Raw genomic sequence first — 22,842 nt, 5'->3', positions numbered from 1 at the left:
AATTGATATAGCCGCCACCGCTTCCAAAATGACTCTGTTTTTAACTATCTTTCAGATTCTAGCCTGCCTTATTAACCGCCCACGTTTCTCTCTATGAAGCATTCTGTTTATTTAGCTCAAGTTCAGACCGCGTATCAGATGCCAGCACGATGTGTTGCAAAGCTGACCTTTGCTAGAGACGGCTCCTAACAGGTGCCAAGATATAATTATGGAAACTGCACAAGATCTTACTGTGGATGCATCTTGTAAAGGGATCCATCCACCCCCACCGTGGTGCGCAGCCGGCCAACTCCTTTATTGTCCCGCAGCTGGTTCAGGATAGCACCAAGAGTACTTGCCACCAGGTTCGCAGAGCGGAACGACACAATGGTGCAAACGTGCTGGACAGCAATGCAGTCTTCATGGGAAGGCTCAACGCCGAGACGTGTCAGTATGTCTTTGGCTTTATGCAAACCTTCCTTGCTCCTAAAACCAGAAGCGAAGACAATATGAGGACAACCCGATTCATCTTGAATGATCTCTGAATGCTGCAAAATTAACACTGGCTAACACTATAATTTAATTTTTTTTAAAACATGGATTAAAAGCAAGTTGGGTTGTACTTCAACTGACTAATGAAATGAATGGCATTAAAGTGAATCGTGACTATTATCTCTATTATTTCAATGGATTCACTGTACTTACAACTAATCTACAAATCTACTATTAAGTTAGCCAATAATTATTCTTAAAACCCACTGATGTTATTAAATCCATTTCAAAACCTAGAATTTTGAATTTAAGTGTCGTGCCTTATGATTCTTGATGAATGTATCTTGTCTTTTTATGTAGAGAGAGCATGTGCACCAAAAACAAAATCCTTGTGTGTCCAATCACACTTGGCCAATAAATTATTCTGTTCTGTTCTGTTCTGTTCTATTCTAGAGGAAGCGTCTAAAGCACTTACTTCTCTATGGCAGAAACATCCTTAGTTTCCAATTTCCCTTTGGTCAAAAGTTCAGGAGTGATTCGCCCCTCAAAAAGGAGGCCTTCTTTGGCCATTTTGACAAGGATAAGCCTGACAAGTTCACCCATATACATTCCACTGACCATCTTCTCAAATCTGAAGAGAGATTTCACACACAAAAAATGGCATTCAGTCATTCAAACTAATACGCAAAAGAGCATCCTATTCAGAATATATAAGGTTGCAGTTTTATGTTTAAAATCCATATATCCATGTAAAAAGTGCCATATTTGGTGTTTTTTTTTTTGCAAATTATAGTCATATGACCAGAGGACACTGCAAACAGCTGTAAATGCAGGTCAGTCACCAAGTACCCAAACTGCAGTCATACGACTCCAAAGCAGGGGTCAAATCCAGCAGGTTTTGACAGGTTCTGGAGAACCGGCAGTGGAAATTTTGAGTAGTTTGGAGAACCGGCAAATACCACCTCTGGTTGGCCCCAGAGTGGGGTGGGAATGGAGATTTTGCAATATCCTTCCCCCAGGAATGAGGAGGGAATGGGGATTTTGTAGTATCCTTCCCCTGCCACGCCCACCAAGCCACGCCCACAGAACCGGTAGGGAAAAATGTTGGATTTCATCACTGCTCCAAAGGGCAGGAGATACCAGCTCGGAACTTCAAAACTAGATTGTTAAGTAACTTTGGGGGGGGGGGTGTTATTGTGACTTCAAATGCTTTTTAAGCAACTAGTTGTAAATTGAGGATTACCTGTAGCCTTTTTTTTTAACACCGCAGCCATCTGTTTTCACTTTCTTTGGTGTTATTTCAAATAGCCCAAAGCTTTAGAAACACATGATGTTGCTATCATGACATCATGCTCGTGAATAAGACCATTCCTTTAATACGTTTTCTGGCTTTATTAAGCCTGTCTGAACACTTACATAATTTCATTACTTTTCTGCTGGATTAGGTCACAGAGTTTCAGGGACACTATCTTTGGGGCAAGGGAGCAAGGAAAGACAGTCAATATGAACACTGACAGGAATTCCAAATAAGAACTGTTGGTTCTGTGCCAATTCCAACTGAACAGTGTAAGTAATTAATAAATTGAATGCTGAAGGTTTAATGGAACTAACCAACAGATTGTCCAAAGGTGCCCATAGCTACAGTAAGAATCTGAAAGGAACTCTTTTAGATTAGACAAGGAGTACTTATATCTGGCACGCGGGGCCGCCCTGGAAATAGCAAAGGACCGGCCCATGGTCCTCCTGAGCTCCATGTTTGTTGGCAGAGGGTTGCAGGAGGCCGTCGCAGGCAAAAACGGAGCTCAGAAGCCCATTTTCGCTGGCAGAGCGCTCGGGCTAACAAAGGCGCCCCTAACACAAGTGACGTTGAGCTGGCCACATCCACCTCGGCCCCCCAAGGTCAAACACAACCCTGATGCGGCCCTCAATGAAATAGAGTTTGACACCCCTGGATTAAACCAATGTTTCGCAACCTTGACTATTTTAAGATGTGTTGTTGTGTCTGCGCCCCCCAAGCCGGGCCCCCTGCCAGAAAGTGTCTTGGAAAGTGAGGGGGAAGGGCCATCAGGACTTACCTCGGGAACACCGGCTTCCCTGGCTCAGCTCCAGGAGCCAAGGCAGGCCAGGTGGAGGAGATAATGAGGCCTCCGTCCCCTGACTCTTTCCCCCCCAGGCCACGCCTCCAGACCCAGCTGATGGCAATCAGGCCTGGCTGGACCCTAGGTTTCCTAGGCAGGAGAGGCCGGAACAACAGAAGCAGGGGTGGGGCAGGCCTAGAAGTGCTGATTCATAGAGCCACACCCCACAGGATATAAAACCAGCAAGGGCTGCTATGCCTCTTCGTAGCAGGCAAATCAACTGCTTAACTAGAGCTGAAGTACTGTTTGTTCCTGGGTGACTCATTGGCATCAAGGGAGATAACAGTTTCACTTGGCAGACGCTCGCTAGTTTGCTGCCAGAGCTGATAGTGCCGGCTAATTAAGCTATCGCTTGGACGGAGGCGAGGGGGGACAGAACATGTGTGGACTTCAACTCTCAGAATTCCCTAGCCAACATAGCTGGCCAAGGAATTCTGGAAGTTGAAGTCCACACATCTTAAAGTTGACACATCTTAAAAGAGAAACACAGGATTAGACTATGTAAGATATAATTATTTCCAATTACAGTTGCTTCCCAGGATTAAGGGAACCCCGGTCAATCTCTCTATCAAATTCAGTCCGGATGTCTTCTAATAAACCATCATCTCCAAATGCACCCCATTCTGTGTTGATGCACATGCGGCCTTCGTCACCTTCCACCAGATCAATGTGCCTCATTTCCTCCATGTAACAGGCATTTGTGCCAGTACCTTAAAAAAAGCAAACGGGATCTTTGTCATCACAAATGCAAAATCAAAATTCTATTATGAGTGATTCTGAACAAAGAATTAGTACCGATAATTAAGCCAACTTCGCAACGCTGGTCATCAAATCCGCAGGTCATCATTGTCCCAACAGTGTCATTAACCACTGCCATGATATCCGCATCATAATCCTTTAGAATGAAACAGAGCATTTTCTTACATATCAGACAAATTAATTATCAGTGTTGATCTGGATATTCTAAATCTCAAACCCCACAAACTTTGGCATGTCAAGTGTCAGCCCCGATATCAATAGTTCAGGCAACAGATCATGGTATTACATTTTCTTCTTACACACAACACAGATTGTCTCCTTGAAATGTAGTGTTATATCCTTCTCAAAAAAGCCCCTCATCAAAAAGTCAAAGACTTTGTGACTCAGTCCTAGTTGTAGCCAATTTGGGACCAATAAAAAAAAATATCAACTGTGATTTGTAGCCTTGTTAAACGAACATTCTAACATAAATGTATGTTCTTACCACAACGGTTTGAGAATAATTCTCATTCAATGGAGATTACCAATGGACTTGTTTCTACATAAAATGGGTCAAAGAAGTTATAATGCAACAATTTATGTTACTTCAGAGTGGATTGTTTAAAACAGAGGTGTCCAACCTTGGCCACTTTAAAACCTATGGACTTCAATTTCCAAGAATTCTGGGAGTTGAAGTCCACAAGTCAATAAAATCCACAAGTCAATGAATAATTTTGCTAGGAATAAAAATGGTCTTAAATAAACAAGTGACCCAGTGGTTAGAATGCAGTACTTCAAGCTATTTCTGCTGACTGCCAGCTGCCTGCAATTTGGCAGTTCGAATCTCACCAGGCTCAAGGCTTACTCAGCCTTCCATCCTTCCAAGATCAGTAAAATGAGGACTCAAATTGTTGGGGGCAATATGCTGAGACTGTTAACCACTTAGAGAGGGCTGTAAAGCACTGTGAAGCGGTATATAAGTCTAAGTGCTATTGCTATTTTCCAATGACAGTGAGAAACAACAGCAAAAGAGATCTAATTCACCTAAAACGGTATCAGCCAATTCATATATGCCTTATACATATAGCCAAAATACATTCTTACCCCGCGTTTCTTGATGGCTTTGTTTAAGAGATTCACTACATCGGCTCCTTCAACACCACTTGCTTTGAAACGTTTTGTCCATGTAATCAGAATACCCTAGAAAAATTAAACAATTACCACACTAGCCAAATTACAAGACATTCATGACACTTCTTTGCACCAACAGATGACTTATTTTTGGGAGGTAAGCTGGAATAGTTTAAAATGTTGGATAACCATTTGTTTGAAATGGTGTAGGGTTTCCTGCCTGGGCAGGGGGTTGGACTAGAAGACCTCCAAGGTCCCTTCCAACTCTGTTATTATTATTATTATTATTTACACAAAATGACAGTATACACAGCAAACGAGATAACTATGCTGGATTTTGTATCACAGATCACTTCCCAGGCGTTTAGGACTGCGTGATGTATCGGCGAATTATGCGAGCAAATCCCAGTAAGGTGGCCTTCTGCAGCTGACCAATGGTGATCCTATCAGCGGCAATTGCTTTCAAGTGCTTGCCTAGGTCTTTAGGCACAGCTCCCAGTGTGCTGAGTACCACTGGAACCACCTGCACTGGTTTATGCCAGAGTCTCTGCAATTCGATTCTCAAATCTTGATATCTGGTGACTTTTTCAAGTTGTTTCTCATCAATTCCGCTGTCACCAGGTATAGCAATGTCGACTATCCACACTTTTTTCTTTTCCACAATCATGATATCCGGGGTATTGTGTTCCAAAACTTTATCAGTCTGCATTCGGAAATCCCGCAGTAGTTTTACATGCTCATTTTCAATCACTTTTTCAGGCTTATGATCCCACCAGTTCTTTGCTACAGGCAGATGGTGGTTGTGACACAAGTTCCAGTGTACCATCTGAGCAACTGTGTTGTGACGTCGTTTATAGTCGGTCTGAGCTACTGTCTTACAACAGCTCAGTACGTGATCAATGGTTTCATCCGCTTCTTTGAAGAGTCTGCATTTGGGACCATCAGCAGATTTTTCTTTTTCTATTCTGGCTTTGATTACATTTAATCAATGTGTTTGATTAAAACATCATCATCATCATCATTATTATTATTATTATTAAAATAATGGAAAATCTGTTCAAATGGGGGGGGGGCAATGTCAGCAAACCTCCTGCATGTCCACTTATTGAATTTCCAAGTGAGATACTCAATACAACTAAAAACAAAATTAAATCAGAATATTTTATTTTGGATCGTTTAGATTTATCAATCGGAATATAAGCAATGTCACTGTATAAAATATCCCCTTGCTCATTCTTGCCATTTTTTGACTCCCCATTTCAGACACCCCCATAATTCTGGGACTGAGCGATTGCATTGAAAAATATACTTGTGCTGATATGCAAATTCTTCCCAAGGATTTGCAAGGAATTACACTGATCTTGATATAAAGTGATGCATACATGAAGTTCTGCAGCTTCCGATAACTTCACAGTACTACATTTTGAAGATGGTTTTCATTAAATTGCTTTCTGAAGCAATTACACTGTTGTCTTGATAACAGAATAGTACCTATTATTATAAAGCTATATTATATTCATATTGTCAGATTCTTCCAGCTAAGAAAGTATAAATGCTCAGTAGGAAGCCCCGAATAAAACCTTAACCATCTTCTGGTATAGCCAGCAAGCATCTTTTAGAAAATCCTCAAGAGCAGATAAGCGAACTTGGCCATATTTACATAATAAGTGGTTAATGGCAGCAAATCAGGTTCGATTCCTTAAGAATCTCAAATTGTTAAGTTTTTCCATCTTTTTCTATCTTGCCATTCTTTATATTTGCTGTGTGTTTAAATTATACAAATGTCTGGGAAATCCCTCTCTCATTTTCCTCCTCATTCTACACAATCCTTCATAATCCCTAATTATACGCACACATACCCTAGCCCCAGTATTTCTCAACTTTGGCAACTTAAAATTGTGTAGACTTCAAATCCCAGAATTCACCAGCTAGAAAACCACTGATCTACAGAGTTAAAGGCCTTGTTGAAGTCAATGAAACAAAAGGAAATCTTTGAATTTTCTTGTTGTTGTCCCCATTATTCGTTTCAGGCTAGTTAACCTACCTGTATGACGTGTCCCTCTGCCTTTTTGGTAACTTTCCTATTAATGCAGCATTTCTGACCCTTTGCAGGTGCCTCTTTTTCTTTATTTAAGATCCTACACAAAGCTTGGCTAGCATTGAGAGTGAGCTTAATGGTTTTGTAATTTGGGTATCTGTTTCTTTGGTGTTCACAACTTTTTTCAAATTGTAGATCATACCATTTCATTCCACATTTGTTGATACAAAGCTATTATAACTTTAATTGCTTTTTCTGTAGCTCTAAATAGTTCAGGAAGGTACTCAGTGACTATCACATAATACATTAAGAACACCTTTCTAGGATCTCATAGAACTGTTGATTCCGAAGGCTCCTTACAAATCACCCCTCTATTATAAACTTAATCCGACTAATCTAAGAATCCGACTAATCATGAATTCACTCTGTAAAGCTGTGATAGGCAGCAATAACAGTTATTGGCCTAATACAGAGTTCCCAGGAGATATATTCACCATTTAAACACCAGAAAGCTAAGTCTGAAGTGAATGCACTCAGTGAGTGCACCCACTTTATAAAAACAGTTTCCTAGGTTCTACCCACCATGTAGGTTTTGCAAACCTGTGATTAGACATACCTCATCTAGTTTAGTTTGCCTACATGGAAATGAAAATGTGAACCCAACAGGTAATTTCTTGTCCTTAATTTCTTGTTTCTCCATAAAGTCTCCCAGACATTCAGCAACGTGATCAAAAAGCTGAGAAGGAAGCAAAACAAAGACAAAAGAATGTTAAGAAGTAATCTAATAATATTACCGTATTTTTTTCAGCGTATAAGATGCACTTTAGTTTTTGGGGAGGAAAATAAGAAAAAGGCTGATTGGCAGGTGGATTGGCCTCCCGGAATACCCCAATCAGCTGTTCCCAGAGGTGAATTTTAGCAACAGGTTCCTTGGTTGTGAGCTCCGTGCCTTGCTTTTTTTGGCTTTTTTTTCTGCCTCTGAAAGCCTCCAAAACAGAATTTCAGAAAAAAGCCTCTGAAGCTCTGTTTGGGAGCTTCTTTTCTGAAGCTCTATTTGGGGGCTTTTTTTCTGAAGCTCTGTTTGGGGCTTTTTTTCTGAAGCTCTGTTTGGCTCTTTTTTTGGAGAAAAGGATGTGTCTTATACTCCAAAAAATATGATAATTACACTAGCAGAAATGCATTACAGCACCTCCTTGAAAAAGTAAATGAAATCTGATACAGTATTCCTGATCCACTTATAAATATTGTGGTACTGTGAAGTAATTGTGTGATCATTTTTTATTAAGGAAGACAAGCCCAATGTCGGCTAGGGCATTTCAAGGATGTATTTTTCTATTTACCCGGAATATTGATCCCATGCAAAAAAAAATCTGATTTCTTAAAAGTACACCCAGAAATTGCTCAATATTTAACATGCAAAATGGGTGTGTATTTAATGTAGCATAATGCAGGCAAATGATGCAGAGTTTGACTAGAATATGATTTCAAGGCTGTGTCTCTTCCCATGCTATGGAATAGTTCTGACAACAAGCACTACAAAAGGGAAATAGGAACTAGCAGCCCAGTACAATAATATGGCTGAACTACATCTTCACAAAGAGTTCATCTTCATTAAGCAAAACGCAAATTACTTCATTTTTTTTACAAATCTCTTGAACCACATTCTTCTCATTTATTTTCCCTCAACATTCAGGCAAAATATCCTTTTTGTACATTTTCAGCAAAGTTAAAAGATGTAGTAACATGACCATTTCATCTTCCAGATGCACCAAGACTTCAAAATTCCAAAACAGCTGTGACCCGTAACAGTGCTAGATAGGGAAGATCAAGATAATGTTTCCTGTTTTGAGGTTTAAAAAAAAAAACACCTGATGATTTGCATCTTAATGTTATCAGATCCGCTAAATCTCCTTAAATTGTTAAAGTCACCAGGAAATCAAATGTCATTTGCCAAGTAGAATCAAACTTGAAAATAATGGCAAGCCACATTGCATTAATTTAAATGGTTTGACCTTCGTTCATTAAAAATAATAATAAAAGAATGAAGTACCCAACCTGGGATTTGATATATCTTTGATGGCAAACCTAATACACGTGTGTCAAAGCTGACACACCACAATGTTCTGTATGGCATGATATCAGTAGCATTTATACCAATGTTCACCAACATCTGACAACTACACTCGCATACACTGCATGCCCCATTCTCATGCAGCCTCCAGACCCTGAAGAAATTGTGTGGCCTCCAGACCCTCTTAAAATCATGCGAGAACATGGGGCACTTTCACAAGGTTTCTGGAGGCCGCAGATGTCATGGAAGAGCATTTTTCCAAACCTGCTGCACCAAGAACGAAGACCTCTTGTGTGATCACAGCAGTCTCGGGTAAGTCCTAGGGGTCTATCAACAGAAAGAGAACACCGCCTGAAAAGGCAAGCAGCATGGAGCACCGGGTTTGTGGGGGCAACTGCACGGTTCCACAAGGCTTACCCACCTTGGAGAATGGCACGAAGAGCCTTTTTGGTGGCAGCAGTGGTACTACAGCTGAAATTGAGCATCTCTACTTCAGGACCAGCCTTGACACTGCTTTGGGGTAACCTAGATCAGCGGCCACCAACTGGGAGGTCCGTGGACCACTTGTGGTCTGGAGAAAATTTTGTTGGTCCGCAGAAAAATTATTTGCATTTTTTATATTGCACTAAATCAGGGGTCCTCAAACTACGGCTGCTGGGCCGGATATGTGCAATGAACGTTTGTGTTGCTGCAGAGAGTAGACCTTTAGGGTCTTTTTGTGTGGGTCGGAGGGGGGCATAAATTCTGACTTGGGGTCTTCTTTGGCCTCCTGGTGCCGGGGCTTTGGGCAAAGGCTGGAGGGAAGCACTGCTGGTGGTGAAGAGATCCTCGTTCCACTGGGACTGCCTCATGGCCTGGAACTGGCTGACCAACTCAGCCTGCTGAGCCTCCAAGCACCTGGCCTTGCACTCCCACAGGTCTTCCCTCTGCTTGGAAAGCCTATGCTTATAGTCCTCAGTGAGGTCCTTCTGCTGAGCCTCCTTCTCAGCCAGATTCAATTTGAACTGAGCTGTTTTGCCAACTATTTCTCATGGTGGCTGGTCAGCTCCAACAACTGCTTCCTGTTGGGGCCCTAAGGAGCCCGGGCGGGCAGGTGAGGAGTAGCTGGGAGGGGAGGAATAGAGGCCGGCGAGGCACCCTTTGAGGCAAGTGACATCAAGTTGGCCATGCCCACCCAGTCATATGACCACCTAGCCACACCCACCCAGTTGGTCATTAGGCAGATCATATTAGTGGTCCCTGGGATTTAAAATTATGAATTTAGTGGTCCCTGAGGTCGGAAAGGTTGGGGACCCCTGACCTAGATTGTATAGTAGGGACAGGGAGAGATAGAGAATTTTCTCTCTTTTATTCAGGGAAGATGCTGTGGTGACAAGCTAGGAAGAGTCAAGTTAGGCACTTTCCAAATTTTTGATACCCCAAACCCAAAGGGGTTTTCATCACTACTATAGTTCATCCGATACCAATCGCTAACATAGCTTTTAAGAAACTGCTGAAAATTTATCAGCTGTTGCACGTGCTAATTCACAAATTGTGTGATGCCTACAAAAAAAAACCAAACAGGTGAGGTGCTTCCGTGAAAACAACCTATGACGCAAATCAGAACCTTTGATCACAGTACCATCGAAGATGCTTTCTCGTTCTGCCACGATCATGCTGGAAGCAACCAGATTAAAGTTTCCAAGAACTAATCAGCAGCAAAAACAGAAATAATCTTGGCATCGACTGTCTCAAACTAAGAATTTCTGCATTAGCATTGCCAAAGGATGCCAAAGAGGGCCATTGCCAAACAGGCTCCATCATCATCCTTTAGGCTCAACAGCCATGCTGTCAGGGCTCAGAAGAACCCCAGTCATGAATGGACGTCTTGGGAAAAGCAAGAGAAATGGCAATGGATGGTGCCGTGTAGGTTTCAAAAAAATAATAATAAAAGCAGCATCAGTGACAGCAGATACCAATTCTGTAACTTACATAAGAGATTTTAAGTGGAGGAAGTAAGGAGAAATTCTCCTGCCTTCCTTGGCTTCACCAACCATCCATATAATGTCCGCAGCTTGAGCTGCTGGCTGCAAAATGTATACATAGGGATCAAGACAGAAAAAGTCCTTTGGTAAAAAAAATTAACACAGAAGATCTACCATACAACAAAATATGGCAATTAGGCAAAGGTGCATCAGAGATGAGTTTTATTCAGCAAGGACTCTGTTTCCCTAAAACAGACTGCTTTGGCCCTCCTGTAGTAGCCCTCCCTTGTAACACCCACTGACTGGGTTCACACAGCATGCTTAAAACACAAAAGCTGGTTAGTTGCAAACATGCCCATTTGCTTATGGTTGTTCTATTAATTAAATACCATCTGAACACAGAACAAGCAATATGTTCAGGCACCTCTAATCTTGTTTACATTTTTGCTTATTATTACTTTTAATCAAATCAGCTCAAATACATTTATTACAATTTTTGAGCAGCCAATGCTTTTAATAAAGATGTTAGCATCCCTCTTATTTCTTTCAAGTAATGTTACAAGTTGGAATACAGGTAGTTTTCAACTTACGATTACAACTGGTCACAGTCACAATATAGATTTTGGGTTGTAAGTCATTACGGTTATAAGTTGACTGAACCCAATTTTAGAACAATTTTCCAGCAGTCCTTAAGTGAATCCATGGTCATTAAGCAACCCCCGCTGTCCTAAGTGTGCACCTATTCTTACAAACAGGCCTTTTTGGCAGAAATTGCAATGATGTGACTGCAGGATGCTACAACCAGTACAGGTATTCCTATACTGTTCCCCCCAAAATTCACATGGATGTATCCATGAAGTTATTGGAATCAAGTTCAACTTTAGGAAATATTTACTTTTTTTATTCTCAAGTAAGCATGCAAAGGGTTGCTGCCTAAGGTACTGTACTGAAGAATTTTCTTCTAAACCAAAAGTCACATCTTAAAAACGTTTAATGATACTCACCCATCCCAGGACACAGTAAAGAAAAATAAAGATGGGTATAAAAACCATATGAAGAAACAAAATAAACAGAAATACATATTTAACTCATAGCTATGCCAAAACATCCATACTCATCAGACATCACTTGTCTGTCTGCTAGTTCAGCTAGCGTTCATTGCATATTTGATGTACGCTCTACTTTTTTATGCTGGTGAGCAAAACATATAGGTGAACTAGAAGAAATTATTACAAAAGGACAATTTTTGTAATAAAATTCCCCTTTTTTCAAAAAGAAAATGATGAGAGGAAATTTATCCCCAAATATATTTTTTAACTTGTCAAGAGATATGTCTTAGGATTTTTAATATTCCATTTCCTTGAATATTAAAATCACAAATTAATTTTGTTTTTCTTTCAGAATTAAGTATCTGAAAACCCAAGAGATGAACTCAATTTAACAAGCAATGTGGGAAGCGTTCAGAACATTAATTATATACTTAAAGAAGAATCTACCCGTGTTCCAGTGCCGTGCATAATATCTTCTGGCGTTTCATATATCTCCGTTTCCATTTGCACCATCTGCTTCTTCTCATGTGAGACTTTTACTCTCAAAATTCGGAAGAAAGAGCCACCAAGATCCAGAGCAATGAAATCTCCTTTCTCTGTTGGGAAGAAACAGATGTCACTTTAGCCATTAGAAGTAGGCATTTAAATTTTCCCACCCATTAAAGTAAACTACCATTAGTGCTACACGAGCAGATCCACTTCTGACCTTTTCTAACCTAGGAAATTATCATTTTCTGAGCTTGATAACTTGATAACTGAGAACATTTGCCTCAAGCCTGTCTAATAGGACTAAGATAGTAATCTTGAACCATTTTGAAATTAAGATTACCAATTAACATAATCATTGTAAGAAGATATATTGCTCTGTGCATACATCGACTAGACAAATACAAAAGATCACACAATCAATGTATTTCAACTTCTCTAAAAATTTTCAGGCTCTGCACTAGCCCACAAGAAGAACAGATGTAATGGGAATACAATTTCCAGCTAATACGTCAATCCATCTTGGAAAGATGCCTAATTCTTTTTTAAGTACAATCCCCTTTTAAGTACAATTAGCCAGCATCCTTAAATACCTGGAAGTTTTATCAAATGTTACTGTACATTCTCAGAAGTGTCCAATGCACATGAAATAAAATGTTCCATTATGTTAACCATGTTTTAATATTAAAGAGAGTAGTTTCTAAGTTTTTAAAATAACCTGTTCTTTTACAAGAACAAAATAAATGGATAGTTTATTAATTGATTAACCTTACAACCATATAAAAAATAAAGTAAAGGATCTAATTCCAGGATAAAAGAGATAGAAAAAAATATTTATTTATTTTATTTATTTATTTATTTATTTATTTAATTTAATTTTTATACCGCCCTTCTCCCGAAGGACTCAGGGTGGTGTACAGGCAAAAGTAAAAACAACACAATATACAGATTAAAATACCATTTAAAAACTTATTAAATTAGCCTGAGATTAAAATTTTCCATACTAAAAACCCCATTTAAAATTAATAAAATTCCCTTAAAACTAATTTAAGCCAGCCCAGCGGATAAAAGATGTGTTTTAGTTCGCGACGAAATGTCCGGAGGTCAGGTATTTGGCGTAAACCCGGGAAGCTCATTCCAGAGTGTGGGTGCCCCACAGAAGGCCCTTCCCTGGGGGCCGCCAGCCGGCATTGTTTGGCGGACGGCACCTGAGAAGTCCCTCTCTATGGGGCGTGCGGGTCGGTGGGAGGCATGTGGTAGCAGCAGGCGGTCCCGTAAGTACCCAGGTCCTAAGCCATGGGCGCTTTAAAGGTCATAACCAACACCTTAAAGTGCACTCGGAAGCCACAGGCAGCCAGTGCAGCCTGCGCAGGATCGGTGTTACATGGGAGCTACGTGTAGCTCCTCTATAACCCGCGCAGCTGCATTCTGGACTAACTGAAGCCTCCGGCGCACTTCAAGGGAGCCCATGTAGAGCATTACAGTAATCAGCGAGAGGTAACGAGCGCATGAGTGACCGTGCATAAGGCATCCCGATCAAGGAAGGCGCAACTGCGGACCAGGCGAACCTGGTGGAAGGCCCCCTGGAGCGGCCGTCAAATGATCTTCAAGCGACAGCCGATCGTCCAGGAGGACACCTAAGTTCGCACCCTATCCTTTGGGGCCAATAACTGCCACCAACAGCCAGCCGCGGCTGCAGCTGACTGAATCGGGTGCCGGCATCCACAGCCACTCCGTCTTGGAGGATTAAGCTTGAGCCTGTTTCTCCCCATCCAGACCCGTCGGCTTCCAAACACCGGGACAGCACTTCAACAACTTCATTGGGGTGGTCCGGGGTGGAAAAGTACAGCTGTTGCACGTGCTAATTCACAAATTGTGTGATGCCTACAAAAAAAAACCAAACAGGTGAGGTGCTTCCGTGAAAACAACCTATGACGCAAATCAGAACCTTTGATCACAGTACCATCGAAGATGCTTTCTCGTTCTGCCACGATCATGCTGGAAGCAACCAGATTAAAGTTTCCAAGAACTAATCAGCAGCAAAAACAGAAATAATCTTGGCATCGACTGTCTCAAACTAAGAATTTCTGCATTAGCAATGCCAAAGGATGCCAAAGAGCGCCATTGCCAAACAGGCTCCATCATCATCCTTTAGGCTCAACAGCCATGCTGTCAGGGCTCAGAAGAACCCCAGTCATGAATGGACGTCTTGGGAAAAGCAAGAGAAATGGCAATGGATGGTGCCGTGTAGGTTTCAAAAAAATAATAATAAAAGCAGCATCAGTGACAGCAGATACCAATTCTGTAACTTACATAAGAGAGTTTAAGTGGAGGAAGTAAGGAGAAATTCTCCTGCCTTCCTTGGCTTCACCAACCATCCATATAATGTCCGCAGCTTGAGCTGCTGGCTGCAAAATGTATACATAGGGATCAAGACAGAAAAAGTCCTTTGGTAAAAAAAATTAACACAGAAGATCTACCATACAACAAAATATGGCAATTAGGCAAAGGTGCATCAGAGATGAGTTTTACTCAGCAAGGACTCTGTTTCCCTAAAACAGACTGCTTTGGCTCTCCTGTAGTAGCCCTCCCTTGTAACACCCACTGACTGGGTTCACACAGCATGCTTAAAACACAAAAGCTGGTTAGTTGCAAACACGCCCATTTGCGTATGGTTGTTCTATTAATTAAATACCATCTGAACACAGAACAAGCAATATGTTCAGGCACCTCTAATCTTGTTTACATTTTTGCTTATTATTACTTTTAATCAAATCAGCTCAAATACATTTATTACAATTTTTGAGCAGCCAATGCTTTTAATAAAGATGTTAGCATCCCTCTTATTTCTTTCAAGTAATGTTACAAGTTGGAATACAGGTAGTTTTCAACTTACGATTACAACTGGTCACAGTCACAATATAGATTTTGGGTTGTAAGTCATTACAGTTATAAGTTGACTGAACCCAATTTTAGAACAATTTTCCAGCAGTCCTTAAGTGAATCCATGGTCATTAAGCAACCCCCGCTGTCCTAAGTGTGCACCTATTCTTACAAACAGGCCTTTTTGGCAGAAATTGCAATGATGTGACTGCAGGATGCTGCAACCAGTACAGGTATTCCTATACTGTTCCCCCCAAAATTCACATGGATGTATCCATGAAGTTATTGGAATCAAGTTCAACTTTAGGAAATATTTACTTTTTTTATTCTCAAATAAGCATGCAAAGGGTTGCTGCCTAAGGTACTGTACTGAAGAATTTTCTTCTAAACCAAAAGTCACATCTTAAAAACATTTAATGATACTCACCCATTCCAGGACACAGTAAAGAAAAATAAAGATGGGTATAAAAACCATATGAAGAAACAAAATAAACAGAAATACATATTTAACTCATAGCTATGCCAAAACATCCATACTCATCAGACATCACTTGTCTGTCTGCTAGTTCAGCTAGCGTTCATTGCATATTTGATGTACACTCTACTTTTTTATGCTGGTGAGCAAAACATATAGGTGAACTAGAAGAAATTATTACAAAAGGACAATTTTTGTAATAAAATTCCCCTTTTTTCAAAAAGAAAATAATGAGAGGAAATTTATCCCCAAATATATTTTTTAACTTGTCAAGAGATATATCTTAGGATTTTTAATATTCCATTTCCTTGAATATTAAAATCACACATTAATTTTGTTTTTCTTTCAGAATTAAGTATCTGAAAACCCAAGAGATGAACTCAATTTAACAAGCAATGTGGGAAGCGTTCAGAACATTAATTATATACTTAAAGAAGAATCTACCCGTGTTCCAGTGCCGTGCATAATATCTTCTGGCGTTTCATATATCTCCGTTTCCATTTGCACCATCTGCTTCTTCTCATGTGAGACTTTTACTCTCAAAATTCGGAAGAAAGAGCCACCAAGATCCAGAGCAATGAAATCTCCTTTCTCTGTTGGGAAGAAACAGATGTCACTTTAGCCATTAGAAGTAGGCATTTAAATTTTCCCACCCATTAAAGTAAACTACCATTAGTGCTACACGAACAGATCCACTTCTCACCTTTTCTAACCTAGGAAATTATCATTCTCAGAAGTGTCCAATGCACATGAAATAAAATGTTCCATTATGTTAACCATGTTTTAATATTAAAGAGAGTAGTTTCTAAGTTTTTAAAATAACCTGTTCTTTTACAAAAACAAAATAAATGGATAGTTTATTAATTGATTAACCTTACAACCATATAAAAAATAAAATAAAGGATCTAATTCCAGGATAAAAGAGATAGAAGAAAATATAGTAATAAAACAGCATATTCAACTGTTATTCCAAAGACTGAATAATTAATCAGAATCAATTTTGCTACTCGACAACATTTTATGAAGTTACCAAATGAGGAGCCACATTTAATATTTCCAGAAATAGCAACACTGCATCAGGTTTTAACAATACTTTTATTAAGGATTATAATTACAACAATACTACTCTGTTTCCCCAAAAATAAGATCCAACCGGAAAATAAGTCCTAGCATGATTTTTCGGGATGCTTGTAATATAAGCCCTACCCCAAAATAAGCCCCAGTTAAGATTATCAGCCAGATGGGTGCATTTAGTACTGTATTTCACATTCAAATCAGTCTTGTCTGATTAAACATATTCCTCTTCCTTAAATATAGTCAGTCTATAATGGCAGACATTTCTAAAATTAACTTCTAGGCCCACTGTTCATATCCTTCAATATATCCAATATTAAAATATTTTGCTGCATTCTGTAAATCAAATTAAGTGGTCTTCTCCTTTTAATTGTAATTTTTAGTTCCTTTTGGTGCCCTCTAAATGTTCAGCCTTCAAAGTCCCATCCTTTCATTTATTTTAGGAATTCAAAACAATTATTTTCCCAAGGAAAGGATTCTTATAATTAATTTGGAAAAAGATTTTTTTTTTTCAAATCCATCCGGAGCCTATTTGTAACTTTCCAACATCAACGTTCTAATCATCCTTTTGTCTATTCACAAAACATTTCTAAATCGTTAAACCAGAACAAAACTATAGAAAAAAAATGGTCCTAAATTGGGCATGACTCACTTAACAGCTTGTTTAGTTAGCAATGAAAATTCTGGTCCCAACTGTAGTTGTAAGTCAAGGATTTAAAACTACTCTGACTAAATATTGAAGGAGACTCACCAGCGCTCTGAAAAAACATGGCTTTAGGTTAAAAAAGCCATTTCCAAAAGTGATTAAGAAATGAGCAGCTGGAAGTCAAATGACCCAAGCTCATAGCCATAATGTGGTCCATACTTAAAAGTTCACTGAGCAACTGCGTCAGGATTGAAAGCTCCAAATAATAAATGCTTAAGGGGAATGGAGGTGCCCTGCAAAGCAAGGATACACCAATAAAGCATCTCTCTCTTTGATGCATTAAATGAGTTGCATTCACTGCAAGAGATATTCAATTCTTCTGAAAGCTCTCTGCAGCTACCCCTGTATGTGCATACATGTGTTGGAAGAAATATCCATCTGGGTTCAGTTCCAAGTGGGGACAAAGACACTGGAAACATGGAGACTGCTTGGAAAGATGGTTTAATGGTGGCCAGGATCACATGGCTTGAGATCCTGAACAGAAAAAAAGGGCTGAGATCCTGTGTGCTCCCTGGCTTTATGCTTTTTCTGAGCTTTGAACTTTCTGGGGCACAGGAAGAGTATCCTGATTGGTTGTCAAACTCCCAGGTGGTTTAGGGGTCTTAGCTAACGCTGTAGGTTGTCTCTCAAGCTTGCCTGAGCCTTGCCATGTGGTGAGTTTCTGTTGCTAGATGGGTCCTATTATGTTGCAGATGATGATGGCCCATTGACAAAGGTGGGGAGAATGAGTTTCTACCTCTGACCCATTGACAAAGGTGGGGGGAAATGAGTGAGCTTGGCTGAGGCTTTAATGGCCCATTGACAAAGGTGGGGGGAAATGAGTGAGCTTGGCTGAGGCTTTAATGGCCCATTGACAAAGGTGGGGGGAGTCAGGAAGCTGCTTTGTCTTTAAAACATGTTTCTCCATTTCTCATCCAGGGAAATATATTCTGCCTTTTTAAATATTTTCTAAAATATTTCATTCTTCTAGGAGGGGGGTAGGTGCTAAATTCCTACACATGCACAATCACTCAAGGATGCTCAGGGATGTGTGTTCTGCATATGTACACATCTACGGAAGCAACCAGGGAGCGTCTTCAAGGCATCTGCACAAACCTAGCAGAGAATGCGGTTGCTTTAAGGCTCCAAAAAGAAGTGCTTCATAATTACAAATGCACTGGTGTAAAGCAACTCTTTCAAAAGTTTGTACATCCTTATACAGGCTTCCAGGAAGCACCCTGTTATAATTATTAAAATTCAATTTTAAAGTCTACAAAAACTTTAAGAACCATTTCAGCTGAGCTAAGCCGATTGGAAAACATTATTATGAAAGGCTAAACTTTAAAAAAAAAAAAAAAAGACATACTACTGGTAGTTATACTAAAATTTTCATGTATAAAGACATCAAACTTTCTGTATGTGTATATGTGACCTGGGAGGAGGAGGGAGGAAAGAAGGAAAGAGCATTAAGTACACGTAATCCTTGACTTACAACAGTTCATTTAGTGACAACTCGGTTACAATGGCACTGAAAAGTAACTTGATCGGAGGGGAAGTAGGAAAGTGAGGAGAAGGTGGTGGGGGAAGTTTAAGAAGGATGAGAAGGGAAGAAAGGATTAAAGGGGGGAGTGGCAGTCGAGCAGCCCTGACTGAGTATAATTTGAGTATAGGACTGATTGTTGGATAAGTGATTGTATTGTACACTGGTCAAATTGTGGGAATTATTATGGAAAAATAAAAAAAATTTGCAAAAAAAAAAAAAAAGTAACTTGATCACCGTTTTTCACACTTACGACCGTTGCAGCATCCCCATGGTCATGTGATCAAAATTCAGATGCTTGGCAACTCATATTTATAACAACTGCAGTGTCCCGAAGTCATGTGATCATCTTTTGCGACCTTCTGACGAGCAAAGTCAATGGAGAAGCCAGATTCATTTAACAACCATGTTACTAACTTTACGACTGCAGTGATTCACTTAAAGAAAGGTCGTAAGATATGGGGGGGAGGGGGAATTCACTTAACAAATGTCTCACTTAGCAACAGAAATATTGGGCTGAAGTGTGGTTGTAAGTTGAGAACTACCTGTAAAACTATTGAAACTATTTATTTATTTATTTATTATTTCTCTGGGGGGGGAAAAGGATTTTAATACTTGCCACATTTTATCCCAAAGGTTGACTCAGCCTTCCATCCTTTATAACAGGGGTGTCCAAACTTGGTCCCTTTAAGACTTGTGGACTTCAACTCCCAGAGTTCCTCAGCCAGCTTTGCTGGCTGAGGGACTCTGGGAGTTGAAGTCCACAAGTCTTAAAGGGACCAAGTTTGGACACCCCTGCTTTATAAGGTAGGTAAAATGAGGACCCAGATTGTTGGGGGCAATAAGTTGACTTTGTATATATATAATATACAAATGGATGAAGACTATTTATTTATTTATTTATTATTTACATTTCTAGAATTCTAGAATTCTAGAATCTAGAATCTAGAATTTTTTTTTTATTGGCCAAGTGTGATTGGACACACAAGGAATTTGTCTTGGTGCATATGCTCTCAGTGTACATAAAAGAAAAGATACGTTCATCAAGGTACAACATTTACAACACAATTGATGATCAATATATCAATATAAATCATAAGGATTGCCAGCAACAAGCTATAGTCATACAGTCATAAGTGGAAAGAGATAGGCGATGGGAACTATGAAACGATTAATAGTAGTGCAGATTCAGTAAATAGTCTGACAGTGTTGAGGGAATTATTTGTTTAGCAGAGTGATGGCCTTCGGGAAAAAACTGTTCTTGTGTCTAGTTGTTCTGGTGTGCAGTGCTCTATAGCGTCGTTTTGAGGGTAGGAGTTGAAACAGTTTATGTCCAGGATGCGAGTGATCTGCAAATATTTTCACGGCCCTCTTCTTGATTCGTGCAGTATACAGGTCCTCAATGGAAGGCAAGTTGGTAGCAATTATTTTTTCTGCAGTTCTAATTATCCTCTGAAGTCTGTTTTTTTCTTGTTGGGTTGCAGAATCGAACCAGACAGTTATAGAGGTGCAAATGACAGACTCAATAATTCCTCTGTAGAATTGGATCAGCAGCTCCTTGGGCAGTTTGAGCTTACTGAGTTGGCGCAGAAAGAACTATACCGCCTTTCTCCGAAGACTCAGGGCGGTTTACAGCCAAGTTAAAAAGACATATACAAAAATTAAAACATAATATTTGAAATTTAAAAATCTGAAACCATAAGGCCGAATATTAAAATAACAAGAAATAAAACCACTCAATTAAAAATTACTCTTAGGCCAACCCTGCTCGTTGAAACAAAAAAGTCTTGAGCTCGCGCTTAAAGGCCCGGAGGTCGGGAAGAAGGCGTAGCCCCAGAGGCAGTTCGTTCCATAGGGTAGGTGCCCCAACAGAGAAGGCTCTTCCCCTGGGGACCACCAGCTGACATTGTTTAGCTGACGGCACCCCGAGGAGACCCTCCCTGTGGGAGCGCACAGGTCAATGGGAGGCTATTGCTTGACATAGTGTAAGCCGCCCTGAGTCTTCGGAGAAGGGCGGGATATAAATGCAAATAATAAAATAATAAAAAAAGGATAATTAATTCAGAAATTAAGCTCACCCTAACCTACTGTATGACTGAAACGAAACTAATTGCCAAAAATAGACCTGAAAGATTCCAAGTAATTCCTTCCTCCCAAAGGAAACGATTATTTATGCAGGGAGAACCTCAGTCTGCCAAAAACTGTTTTACATTGATTTTAAATAGTCAAGATTAGGGAGTTGAAATATACTCAAAACATGTGCCACAATACGGCTTGAACATCAACTGGGCCAGCTAATTTTCCCTGTCTGTAAAAATGTGGTCGGAATTCTGGGTTTGGATTCCCTTGTAGGCAGCATTGGTGAGCAGCAGAAGAATGAAGTCCATGGCTCTTTATCACTCTGAGGTCCTCTTCCAGCAATCAAATTATATTTGAAGAAACTTCTCACACTTCTAAGAGGACCTCATCCTGCTTCCCAGCAAGGAGGGGGAAGTCTAATTGGGCCTTATCTAAATCTTCCTGCCCAATTCTAGAAAAGGCCCTCAATATTGGTGTCAAAATTGACTTTGTATAAGTTGACTTTGTATATAAATACACAAAATAGAATGAAGACTATTGCTAACATAGTGTAAGCCGCCCTGAGTCTTCGGAGAAGGGCGGGATATAAATGCAAATTAAAAAAAAATGTGCAGAATGCCACAACTATCTATTAGTATCTCCAAAACATCTGAACCACCCCACATAATAGGCTGTGCATATCCTTCAAAAGAGGTGTTCTGAAAAGAAATTAGTGAGATTTGTTCATCATTAAGGCAATCATAATGGTTTTTTCCAGGCTAACACAAGAGTTTCAACCGCGTATCTCTTTGGATATGGTCACCTAAAGAGACAGCAAGGAATACCTTCTAAAGCAGGGGTCACCAACCTTTCGGACCTCAGGGACCATTAAATTCGTAATTTTAAATCCCACAAACCACTAATAGAAATTTTTAAAAAAACATAAATCAAGATCATTTAATTAAAAGTAAAGGTAAAGATTCTTCTCGCATTCATGTACTAGTCGTTCCCGACTCTAGGGGGCGGTGCTCATCTCCGTTTCAAAGCCGAAGAGCCAGCGCTGTCCAAAGACGTCTCCATGGTCATGTGGCCGGCATGACTAAACGCCAAAGGCGCACGGAACGCTGTTACCTTCCCACCAAAGGTGGTCCCTATTTTTCTACTTGCATTTTTAACGTGCTTTCGAACTGCTAGGTTGTCAGAAGCTGGGACAAGTAACGGGAATTCACCCCGTTACGCGGCACTAGGGATTCGAATGGCTGAACTGCCAACCTTTCGATCGACAAGCTCAGCATCTTAGCCACTGAGCCACCATATTTAGTGCAATATTAAAAAATGCAAATAATTTTTCTGTGGACCACCAACATTTTCTCGCGGACCACCAGCAGTCCACGGACCACCAGTTGGTGACCACTGTTCTAAAGCAACCAGGTGAACTTGGAAAAAGATGAGTCTGTTCTAATGATTCAAGAATAGGTGTTTCATAGGTACTCTCCTACATTGAAATTACCTTTTTTGAAGCATGTAGAGATTCTCACAGATGTATGTAATCTGGTATCAGCCATAAGCAGCTCCTAAATCTTTATTCTATGACCATGATGGCGAACCTCTGCGGGCACATGAGCCGTCGCCCCAGTTCAGCTCCGCCCCACATACGCGTGCGCCTCCCGCCAGCCAGCCGGTTTTCAGCTCTCTACCGTGCATGCATGGGGGCAGGGGGCATGTGGGAGATGCATGTGCATGCATGGGACACACACAGGCAGTTAAGCATGGTCAATGTTCATCTCAGATTTTGATTTTCCTCTCTCCTAGTGCAGGGGTGTTAAACTCAAGGCCTGCGGGCTCGATGTGGCCTTCTGGGTGCCTAAATCTGGCTTGTGGGGCTGGCCTAGAAATAGCAAAGGACTGGCCTGCAGTGCCTCTGACAGCCAAAACAGGCCGGGGGAGGAAGATGTGGCCCCCTGTGCCCCGTTTTCAGCCTGGGCGGCTCCCTGCAACACTTTGCTGGCCACAATGTTTTGGCTGGCAAAGTGTAGCAGGA

At 40.4% G+C, this 22,842-nt stretch overlaps 1 protein-coding gene across 2 annotated transcripts in view; it reads right to left on the bottom strand.

The window, feature by feature from the left end:
- HK1 (hexokinase 1) overlaps window positions 1–22,842 on the bottom strand; it is a 71,294-nt gene that overhangs the window by 28,606 nt on the left and 19,846 nt on the right. The window contains exons 3-9 of one of the 2 annotated variants that reach the window (XM_058187052.1): window positions 15,889–16,037; window positions 7,133–7,252; window positions 4,452–4,547; window positions 3,405–3,504; window positions 3,136–3,319; window positions 947–1,102; window positions 232–465 (exon numbers count right to left, since the gene is read on the bottom strand). In XM_058187052.1, coding sequence (XP_058043035.1) covers window positions 232–465; window positions 947–1,102; window positions 3,136–3,319; window positions 3,405–3,504; window positions 4,452–4,547; window positions 7,133–7,252; window positions 15,889–16,037 — 1,039 coding nt within the window. Of the gene's footprint in view, window positions 1–231; window positions 466–946; window positions 1,103–3,135; window positions 3,320–3,404; window positions 3,505–4,451; window positions 4,548–7,132; window positions 7,253–12,047; window positions 12,194–15,888; window positions 16,038–22,842 lie in introns of those variants that run through there. The other variant, XM_058187050.1, reaches the window with a different exon arrangement.

Source organism: Ahaetulla prasina, chromosome 6, assembly GCF_028640845.1.
Source record: "Ahaetulla prasina isolate Xishuangbanna chromosome 6, ASM2864084v1, whole genome shotgun sequence".
In the NCBI taxonomy this organism is placed as follows: Eukaryota; Metazoa; Chordata; class Lepidosauria; order Squamata; family Colubridae; genus Ahaetulla; species Ahaetulla prasina.
Note: the sequence above shows the minus strand (reverse complement) of the source record. Positions and strands in the feature narration are given on the sequence as shown.